Source organism: Dipodomys ordii, unplaced genomic scaffold (genome assembly GCF_000151885.1).
Source record: "Dipodomys ordii isolate 6190 unplaced genomic scaffold, Dord_2.0 Scaffold118, whole genome shotgun sequence".
NCBI classification, from domain to species: domain Eukaryota; kingdom Metazoa; phylum Chordata; class Mammalia; order Rodentia; family Heteromyidae; genus Dipodomys; species Dipodomys ordii.
This window is the reverse complement of record NW_012267334.1, coordinates 1242346-1253007: the sequence shown is the minus strand read 5'-3', so window position 1 is coordinate 1253007 and position 10662 is coordinate 1242346. Positions and strand designations below refer to the sequence as shown.

General features: G+C 61.3%; 1 protein-coding gene across 1 annotated transcript in view; it reads left to right on the top strand.

Moving 5' to 3' along the window:
• Window positions 1-4296: 4296 nt before the first annotated feature.
• The window catches only part of Sohlh1 (spermatogenesis and oogenesis specific basic helix-loop-helix 1), a 25626-nt gene continuing 19260 nt past the window's right edge, over window positions 4297-10662 (top strand). The window contains exons 1-7 of the mRNA XM_013029360.1: window positions 4297-4403; window positions 4601-4785; window positions 5555-5704; window positions 6162-6508; window positions 7053-7150; window positions 7242-7588; window positions 8415-8580. Of these exons, the coding sequence (XP_012884814.1) occupies window positions 4297-4403; window positions 4601-4785; window positions 5555-5704; window positions 6162-6508; window positions 7053-7150; window positions 7242-7588; window positions 8415-8580 (1400 nt within the window). The remainder of the gene's footprint in view (window positions 4404-4600; window positions 4786-5554; window positions 5705-6161; window positions 6509-7052; window positions 7151-7241; window positions 7589-8414; window positions 8581-10662) is intronic.

Sequence of the window (10662 nt, the reverse complement as noted above, 5' to 3'; positions counted from 1 at the left end):
CAGGTGGGGTGTTGAGGGCCCCTCCCCCCAGGTGGGGTGTTGAGGGCCCCTCCCCCCAGGTGGTGTGTTGAGGGCCCCTCCCCCCAGGTGGGGTGTTGAGGGCCCCTCCCCCCCAGGTGGGGTGTTGAGGGCCCCTCCCCCCAGGTGGGGTGTTGAGGGCCCCTCCCCCCATGTGAGGTGTTGAGGGCCCCTCCCCCCAGGTGGGGTGTTGAGGGTCCCCTCCCCCTCAGGTGGGGTGTTGAGGATCCCTCCCCCAGGTGAGGTGAGGTAGCTCCCCCAGCCCCAGCTGAGGTGGTTCAGAGCCGCGGGGCTGGGTGGTGCAATGGCCACAGGTGCAAGGGCAGGTGTGCCAGGAAAGCCTGGGACACGCGGCACAGTGGCCAAGGGCAGAAGACCCGCGGTGCCCAGGCTGAGTGGGGGCACGGGCAACGTCCCCCACAGTGGGGAGTGGGGCTCAGCGGCAGGCAGGAGGAAAAGTCTGACACCTGCTCCAGCAGCAGTGGGCCTAGAGGCTGAGAAATGAGCCAGAAGAAGTCCTGTGGGATTCTACTTCGGTCTCCAGAAACACCAAATCTACTGAGGCAGGAAGTCAGGGGTCCGTACTGGGGGCAGAGGGTGGCGGGGTGGGGAGAGGGGAGGGCAGCATTTAACAGGGACAGTGTCAGGTTGGGAAGGAAGATGGTGCACAACACTGGATGTGTCTGATGCACTGAATGTACATTTGAAGACAGTTAAAAGGTACACATGCTGTTCTCGGCATTCTATTATGGATGAAATAAGTAGTTAAAGAAAAGGAGGAAGGGAAGCAAGATGGGGGGGGGCGGGAATATGGACTTCAAAGACAGAGAACCAAGCTGTCAGCAAACAACCCCAGGGCAGAAGGAACTTCCCCTAATGAGCAGGATGTTCAATAAAAACAGTGCTCAGAACCTAGATAAGTGTGTTCATCTCAGACCAGGTACACTGGGAGACCGGCTAACCCTCCTGGGAGCCCAGAAATCATCCCCTTTATGACTAAGTGAATCCAATCAGAAGACACCCTGAAAATCAAATTGCTGACCTAGACACAACTCTGACCACAACATGGAGGCAGACTCTAATCCCAGCATGGAGAAAGGGTGGATGCGCTTCCTGATGGGCCCTCTGGGCCCCTGGGTAATGGCCTCAAGGCCTCTAAGTATTTTAAATACTCAGATACTTCAATACTTTAAATACTTAAATGCTTCAGAAAGCATTTAGGAATATACTGCCAAAGCAAAGGAAGAACTGTGAGCTGGGTTTTGGGAAAATAAGTGGCAGGATCGACTCTGCTCAGATACTGGCCCTTCCTAGTCCAGTGAACTTGAGCCAAAGAAAGAGCTCTCTGGGGACAGCAGGTGAAGGCGATCACTGTCAGGAGCAGAGCTGGCTGGCTCTGGATGGGCTTGAGCAAGCACCAGTGGATGACTGTTCCAGGCAGATCCAACACTGAGAAACAGAAAGTGTGATGGGACTATTATACCCAGCCCAGGTATCGGCCAAGCACATAGACACGGGGAGACGTCCCAAGTGCACAGATGCCCTTCTTGGGGGAAACGCCTCAATGGTGAATGTAGCCCACTCAAAGAGATGCCACAGGAGGGAGCTCGGGGATGGACAAGGCTCGGGATAGAGAAGGCTCGGTGAATGTGTGTGTGGTCAGCGGGAAGCCAGAGTACTCGGCTTTGCAGCAAGTGTTAGATAATTATGCAAAGTCTGGTTATGGAACAGATTGCAACCATTTTAAACCTTGGTGAAGTAAAAAGAACAATATAATTAGCAAACATAGGGGGTGTGCAAGGTACTGAGATCCAAAATAAAGACTCTGAGCCAGGATTGTGAACCTCACTCCATCCCCAGCGGAGTAGCCGGCGGAGAAGACCCAGGGCACAGGCAATCCAGTTTCCCAGAGATCAAGGAAGCAGCAAAGAGAAATGGAGTCACGTCGAAGGGCCCAGGGGTCAGCTGGAAGGGCCCCTATTGGCCAAGGTGAGGACGACAGCATGGGAGAGGACAGCGCTCAAACATGGTTCCTGTGCTCCTCGGGCTGTGACCAATTACCACCAGTTCAGTGACGGAGACAAAGCACAGGCATAGCACCATCCTGAGGTCAAAAGTCCTGAACCTGGGGCTGGGAAGGTGGCTCAGTGGTAGAGCGCTTGCCTTGAATGCTCGAGGCCCTGGGTTCGATTCCTCAGCACCACATAAGCAAAAAGAAAAAAGCCGGAAGTGGCGCTGTGGCTCAAGTGATAGAGCGCTAGCCTTGAGCTGAAGAGCTGAGGGACAGCGCCCAGGCCCAGAGTTCAGGCCCAACGACCGGACCCAAAAAAAAAAAAGAAAAAGTCCTGAACCTCAGGTGGGCTTCTGGCTTCTTCCCGGGGCTCCAGGGAGCACAGGGCCTGTCCTGGTCGGCTGCCGGCACCTACTCCTTCCTTAGCTTGGTGCTTCTGCTTCCTGTATCACATCTCCACTCTAGCTCTTCTGTCTCCCTGCCTCCCTGTTGGAGGGCCCTGTAACACCCAAAGAATCTAAGGTCAAAACTCATTCCACTTGGGCTGGGAAGGTAGCTCAGTGGCAGAGTGCCTGCCTAGCATGCATGAAGCCCTGGGTTCCATTCCTCAGTATCCCATACACAGAAAAAGCGAGAAGAGGCGCTGTGTCTGAAGTGGTAGAGTGCTAGCCCTGAGCAATAGAAGCTCAAGGACAGTGCCCAGGCCCTGAGTTCAAGCCCCAGGACCGGCAAACAACAACAATGACAACAAACCCCACACTTCATCCCACCTGACAAGGGTGTTCTGCCATTTGGTCACAGATTCGCTCTACTGCCTGTGGCATCCTGGGCCCTCTGCCAGACACAGACGCTGGTGACTGCGTGCTGGGCCTGCAGAGACTCTTACCATCCAGGACCCCTCACTGAGTCCACGGGTCCACACAGTCCCACACCCCAGCGACTGGGACATGGATAGTGCCTGAGAGCGACTGCTCAGTGACTCGGGAAGGATCCAGGCAGGCCCCACAGCTCCCCGGGGGTGTCCACGCAGGGGCCTTGGGAGTCGGGAGGGACGCTGCGAAGGTGGAGCTGTCGTTGGTGCGGGTATGGGGGTTGGGGTGCTGCACACCGCTCTCTGAGTGCATCACAGCAGCCACTGCCAGGGTCCCCTGGTCTCCAGAAGGGGACACAGGTTCTGCCTGGCCAGTCACTCTGGAAGAGGCCCTGGCAGAATAAGGGGAGAGGAGAGTCAATTAGTGAGGCCCCTGGGTGAGAGGCAGGGCTGGGCTTCCTCCTGGTGTCCAGTCTCCCCTTGGGAATGCCAGGAAGCTTCTCCTTGCTGTGCAGTGAGCTGGCACATATGGGCTGGAGGAGGAGCCCACTGGGGCTCAGACTGGAGGAGGGGAAGAGGTAGAGCCAGGACTTGCCTAGGGCCCAGGCTGTGCCCCATGCCTTTACCCTGTAGCCTTCCCCGGCAGCTCTTTCCTGAGGGCCTCCCTGGACGTGGTGCTCCTCCCTGGGGTGGGGGCCCAGTGAAAAGCTTGGGTCTGTTCTGGACTGGCTGGCGCATGGCTTCCCAGCTGAGCACAGAACTGTAAAGCGTCCCAGGCTTGTCCTCAGCCTGCCTCTAGTGCATCCCCCCCCCAGCCTGGACACCTTCCCGGCTCTTCCTGTCCCCCCCTCCGTCGCAAGTCAGCTCCCACTCTCTGGTAGGCCCTGGGGGCTCAAGGAGCAGGGCTCCCCTTGGCTGCAGAATGGCCTCCTTCCAGAGCCCTCCTGGAGGTGATGGTGGAAGATGCAGCCCCTCGGCCTGCCTGAGGGGGGCGCTCCCCCACTGCTCCCGCTGGTGGCCGGCGGTGGGAGGCTGTTCTTACTGACCCTGTCCAGCAGGACTGTGGCTTCTCCTCCCCACTTGGCCGCCATGGACATGGGGCCTTTCTTCCAGCATTTCCGCTTGCCATTCAGGAGGGCAGCGCAGCCCCAGGACGGGGTCCAGCAGCTGCCGCTGGCTCCTGAGCCAGCTCCCAACTAGGGTGGCGGCGGCCTGAGCGCCCGGCCCTGGAAACCTGTGTTGGAAACTACGTTTGCGGCTCCCCGGCCGGCCTTCCTCTGAGACTCTGGGAACACCATGACCAACTGGTGCCTTGGAACAACAGGGCTCTGATTTCCTCCACTTCTGGAATCCAGAGGTCCACAATGGGGCCAGCAAGACCGCTGCTGTCCAGCCTGCAGGCCCCAGCCCCGTGGTCTGGGCGAGGCCCGCCGCAGAGCCTGGTACCTTGCTGGCGATGGCCTCGGTCCCCGAGTGCTGGGGCTTCTATGACTGCTGTGGTGCGCAGCAGGCGGAGGTGCAGAACTGGATGGAATGGGTGAAGGTCGAGGAAGTTGGACCAAAGTGTGCGTAGTCCCTGGGAGGCGCCCGCGGCTCCCAGCTGTCAGCTGGGTGGGCTGCGGGCTCACATGTGTCCTCCCCACATCCACACACGGAACCCTGACTCCCAGCGGGCATGTGTGGGAAGTGATTAGGGTCAGGTGGGGCCTCAGGATGGGAAGAATCCGGAGCGCAGTCTCTCCTTGTGGGTGCGGCCGCAGGCGCCAGGACCCTGGCTGCCAGCTCTTGCTCTGGACCTCAGCCCCAGCTGGTGAGAGCCGTGGGGGCCGTCCTTTGAGGCGGTCTACGGTGGAGCCTGCACAGGCTGATCGTGAGCATGACGCCTTCGTGTTCCAATGGAGGAGCCCAGGGTGCTGCACGCATACGCTGCGGGCACCTGGGCAAGGTACTGCCCCATACCCAGCCTCGTGGCTCAGCAGCGGCTGCCCCTCACTGTCTCACTGGACGCCGGGGCTCCATTCTATGGTAATCCGGAAGGAATCCACTTTGGAGTCCTGCGTGAGAGTCCCTGGGATGTGGGTTTGGGGGACAAAGCACTGTGCCCCGCCGTGTGAACTCAGGGGACAGGATGAGGGACACCGCTCCTCAGGACGCTGGGTTTGGTTTCCAAGTGTCCTTAGTGTGGGTGTTGGAGAGTCAGAGCCACTTCTCATGGCAGAAGCATGCATCGCTGATGGCTCACACGCAGAGCCGGGTGGAGGCAGCTGCCCCGCTGAGTCCCCAGGCACCGTGTAGTGCTCACAGCCCCAGCAGACAACGACCCGCCCTCCCCCGCTGACGCCCACCCCTACCCACACTGCTCATCCATTTGCCCTTTACCCTCCAGTGTGGGTCCTGCCGACGCGGACCTCCTGGGGCGGAGGGATGGCCAAGCCCACACGCAGGCCCGAGACAGCAGAAGCGGGGCGTGCCCTGGGGCTACACATCCACCAGGAGCCTCACACGGCCTCTCCGTCCCCCACCCTGACTCAGGGACTTCTCAGGCCCGGCTCCCAGGCGCCCCAGGATGCTGGAGGACAGCCCAGCCTTGAATCAGCTCTGGACTGGACAGTGACCCATATCACACTCTCCGGACACCTGTGGGCACGCAGGCCAGGACAGAATCTTCAGACACAGCCCTGGCCTCCCCCTCAAATCCCCGCTTCCCCATGCAGGGGGCACAAAGACGGTGTCAGAGAGGGACAGCAGGCTGAGCTCCCTGGTCCTTGCAGCTGGGCCTGCCCCAACCAGAGCACCTCCCAGCCTGGACCAAATCCACTTCCTCGGCCATCTGCAGCCTATGAAGCAAGAGGATGTGGTGCTAGGCAGGTTTCGGCCCCTGTGGATGAGGAGAAAGGCAGGGGCAGCACTGTGGCTCGCCCTGCCCCAGTCTCCCTGGGGTGACCGCACAGAACTGCCAGTCCAGCCCCGCCTGTCAGGCTAGCACGGAGTCCAGGACAGGCCCCAGGCAAAGCTTTAAATATAACCTCCTGGGAAGGCTGCGCCGCCTGACACTTCTGGGAGCTGAGTGGCTCTGGCATGACAAAGGCCAGGGGCAGGGACAAGCAGCCCACTCCAGCGCCAGCCCAGCCTGCTCAGCTTCTGCTCCACCCTGGAGCCTGGTGGGCACGGGTGGCACACATCGTCACCCACCGCGCTGCCTTCTGCCGGGACAGCTTCAGCTCACACCCCATGGGTCCACGCAAAGCCTGCCCGTGTGAGGCTCCAGCCAGCCAGCCAGGGCCTCCAGTGCAACAGGGCTTCTCCTGCCCTCCTCCCCAGTCCGGGAGGGCACGCTTCTCAGACCCCATCCTCCCACCCTTCCTCACCTGCCTCCGCCCGCACCCCAGCAGCCCCCTGCCTCCATCTTGTGCCCCCACTGCCCCCTAAAACCATCACTGCTCACGGGGGCCCTCCTGCCAGCTGTGAGCAACACCCCACACCCCACCCCCAGCCCTGGGCCCGGCCGGCTGCACAGATCTTCCCTGCTGCTAGTCTCTCATGTCAAAGCCCTGGCCATGCGGGATGGCCGTGTCTCCTACGGGGAGCCAGGGGCCACGTGGGGCCCCACCAGAGTCCAAGGCAGGGGGAGTGTGGCAGGTGTGGCCTTTCCCACGCCCACTGTGCCTGTGCGCCCCCCGCAGGAGCGTCCGTGGTACTCCCGGCTCTCCCCAGAGCGGAGGCCTTCATAGCACCTGCTGCTCGGGCAGCCTGTGGGCACCTGGGGCTGGTTCTGAGCCCAGACTGTGTCTAACAGACAGGGCCATCGGCGGAGGCGGGGCCCGGGCAAAGCTCCCCTAACGAAGGCCATAGGCTCCCCATTCTGGTGCAGGCTGGGGAGAGGCCAGGATGGTGAGCGTGGCGTGCGGGCAGGCGCGTGGGTGGGTGGGAAGGGCATTAATGAGCTCCTGGCCATCCAGGCACTTGGCAGTCATCCAGGGATGATTCTAAAGAAGTTTCTCTCCACACCCAACTATGGCCTGCTGAGTGGTGCTCCCAGCCCAGTGCTGCTACTGTTCAGTTATTAACACTTGTAAGTGAGTGGCTCTGAGAGTGGACTGACCCTCGAGACGCCCCACTGCTTCTACAGTGTGGAGCCTGGCGCTCCTTCCTTCTCCAGAGGGGCCGGGATTGGCCCTCCTGGGACGGCCTGACCTACTTCCGTTCCCCCAGCTGGACAGTGGGCAGGAGGCCAGCCATGCCAGGCGCCGGATCCTGGGGCCTCTTGGGGATGGCCTGCTCCTCCTCGTGCCCACAGCATCGTCCCCAAGGTGGGGCTGCTGGCCCTGGCCCTGGCCCTCCTGGCTCCGTCTCCCACATCTCACTGGCTGGGACGTGAGTGGGCTCCATTCCCTCTCAGAGGAGCTTGGGCCGCTGGGATGGAGACCTCGGGGCCCTGTTCACGTCCAAACACCGGCTCTGGTGCCTCCAGTCAGGGCTCCTGGGGCCTTCCCCACCTACGGAGACACCTCCCTCCAGCCCCCGGGGCTTGCGCAGCCTGGACAGCACATGTGGTTGCTGGGGTATACCTCTCACCTGCCTAGAGCCCAGCAATACAGCCCAATTCTTCCAACACTTTCCTGGCCTCTATGCAGAAGGGTTCCCCACTCTGCCCATGGCACCAGTGCCTGTGGCCTTCGCCTGGACAATAGGCCAGGAGGCGGCCATCTGCAAGGGCCATCTCCCCACCAGCAGCTCTTCTAAGCCTGGTTTGGCTTGGTCCTGCCCCTTGTGGAGGATGAACCTGTGGCAGACCCCTTCCTCCCCACCCCATCTCCTCCCCATCCCCCCCACCCCAACACACACAGGCCTCTACTTCTTTTTTTTTTTTTTTTTTGGTCAGTTGTGGGCCTGAACTCTGGGCCTGGGTGCTGTCCCTCAGCTCTTCAGCTCAAGGCTAGTGCTCTACCACTTGAGCCACAGCACCACTTCCAGTTTTCTAGTGGTTTATTGGAGCTAAGAGTCTCACAGACTTTCCTGTCCAGGCTGGCTTTGAACAGAGATCCTCAGATCTCAGCCTCCTGAGTAGCTGGGATGACAGGTGTGAGCCACCAGCGCTCAGCTCTCCCTCCTTCTTGAGCCTCAGCCCTGGGGGCGGGGCTGAGCCTTAGCTCCATACTGCAGACCAGGAACAGGCTTCTAAGAAGCAGCCATGACCCAGCTGCAGCCTTGGTCCAGCTCTGCTGCCTCATCAATATGGCCCTTTGGGCGGCTGCTGACCCCCAAGTCTGAAGCTCCCCGCACTGTGCTGCTGGAGGTTCTCAGGAGGCAAGGAGGGGCAGCTCCTGCGAGAGAGGCCAGGGCCCCTTGAAGCTGCTGCGAGAGAGGCCAGGGCCCCTTGAAGCTGCTGCGAGGGCTCTGGGGCACGGGGCAGTGGCATGTCTGAGAGGGGTAGGGGCCCTAAGTGGCTTGCCTGGCTGCTGCCTGGGGGAGACCCCAGGACAGGGCCTGACTCGTGAGGGTCTATCTGAGCCCCCGAAGGGGCAGGCTCTCGTGCTGGCTCCCATGGGCTCCGTGGTATGCTGGGTCCCCCAGGAGAGGCCGGCCTGGGGGAGACCCCAGGACAGGGCCTGACTCGTGAGGGTCTATCTGAGCCCCCTGAAGGGGCAGGCTCTCGTGCTGGCTCCCATGGGCTCCGTGGTATGCTGGGTCCCCCAGGAGAGGCCGGCCTGGCGGCCTGGCCCGGCTGTCCTCGTGGGAGGTGAGCTCCTCTCCCCCAAGGCCACTGAGGCCTGGTGACTCACTTCAAGTGGCTTCATTCTCCTGGAAAACAGGACGTACAGCCCTCCACCCGCCCACAGCCCGCCAGGAGCGGGGTGCAGCTCCCCCAACTGTCCCATGGAGCCTGCCCTGAAGCGGGGGGGGGGGGGAGGGGGGGGGGGGAGGGGAGGGGGGGGGGAGGGAGGGAGGGAGGGAAGGAAGGAAGGAAGGAAGAGAGGGGGGGGGGGAGGAGGGCAGCTCTGTGCTGAGTTTACACTGCCCTGCCCTGAACTGGGCGCTGGGGCCCTCCTCCAGGGGAGGAGACAGCAAGCAGGCTCACACCTCCCTCCGATGGCCCCTTGGCTGAGAGACTAGCAAGTCCTGGGGGGATCTGTGCTACTCTGTCCCAGAACACTGGCCCACCCCTGCCGCCCCCACCCCATGGAGGGCCTGGATGGCTCACAGGAGCCAACCTGCCACAGCTGCAGGTGGGGCCTGGCTCTTCTAGACCCTCTCAGGCCTGGAGCAGCATGGGCCTGGATCCCCAGCCCCTCTTGGCATCGTTGCCCGGACCACTGGCACACTTGGGAGAGGCCCTGGCAGGCCAGACAGAAGGGCCCCCACCTCATCCTTCACTCTGGGAATCAGCGATGCTGAGGGGGGGGGCGGAGGAGGAGGCTGAGGAGAGAACAGATGAGGCCCCTCGAGGGCAGTGGCAGAGGACCTCAGGCCAGGGTCAGGAGCAGAGGAGGGACTGTGAGCAGGGGTCCAGGCTCTGAGTCCCAGGTCATTACAGACAAAGCTTGGAACCTCAGGCTCCTGCAGGGTGGGGTCTTATTCCCTGGTTCCACTTGCCCTTGACTAGATGGGGGGGGAGGGCCCTGAAGGAGACATTCTAGAGTGTATGGTCTTGAAAGAGACACGGACAGACTCAGCTATCCTGCAGCTCATAGCCCAGCAACCACCAGAGAGAGAGAGGCTATTTGAGAAAACTAGAAAATTGGTTCCCAAAGTGTAGGGGCTTCCTTTCAGGGTGACACCTATGCTGTGGTATGAGACAGTGGAGAGGAAGGACCTGGCAGAGCTGTGGTGATATACAGTGTCACCAGTGGTGCTTTTACTCAAAGTAAACCACACACAGCTCTAGGACTCCGATGAATTCAGTGGCAGCTCTAGGACTCTGCAGTGCATTTGATGGCAGCTCTAGGACTCTGATTAATTCGATGGTAGCTCCAGGACTCTGTGATGAATTTAATCAATGGTAGCTTCCTACCCACCTCCTGGGCCTGGCGCACTTTTCAGCACTGAGCTGCAGGGCCCCCTATGGCTGGCAGAGAGCCCCTGCCATCTACTTCTGGAAATGAAGGCTTGGGGCATTACAATCTCATCACTACGGTGGCCGGCGTTTGCCTGTTACCCAAAGACCCCAGCACCACTGTTTTCTACCTTCACTGGAATAATCTAAAGTTGCTGCTTTCTAGAACTAACCAAGTCCTGGCTGAGCTGGCCCACGGGGAGCTGGTTCTGGGGTTTCTGGTGCCCAGTGCTTGCTCCTGTGGGTCGGGGAGGGGGAGAGAGTCCCCACCCAGCCACAGACCCCGGGGCCACCTCTCTGCGAGTATCTCTTCCACAGGTGGCTTTATTTATTGTGACAGCACTTAGTTCAACAGACAGAGATCTCCAAGTTTGAGAGTCTCTGCAGGACTCTGGCTCCTGGGCTCTCATTGGATGGAGGTTGGGAATCCGCCCCCTGGGCCCCGCTGCTCAGCACGCGGGCTGGGCACACGCAGGCCTGCACACGGCCCCACTCGCACGCACGGTTTCCGGCCAGCAGCCGCTCCCGGAGCCGCCGGTGGTGTAGGCGTCCACTTGAATAGGGCACCTCGGCAGGAACGTGCAGCCCAGGCCCAGGCGTGTGCGCGTGCCTGTGCGGTGTGCGCGCGCACGCGTGCGCGTGTCCCGAGAGAGTGGCAGACACTTGAAGGACACGCGGGTCCAGCGCCCCAGCTCTGGCGCGAGCCCCGGCGCGGGCAGGGCCGCCGCCCCCTCCCTGCCCCGGCGCGGTGCTTACCCAGGACAGCTA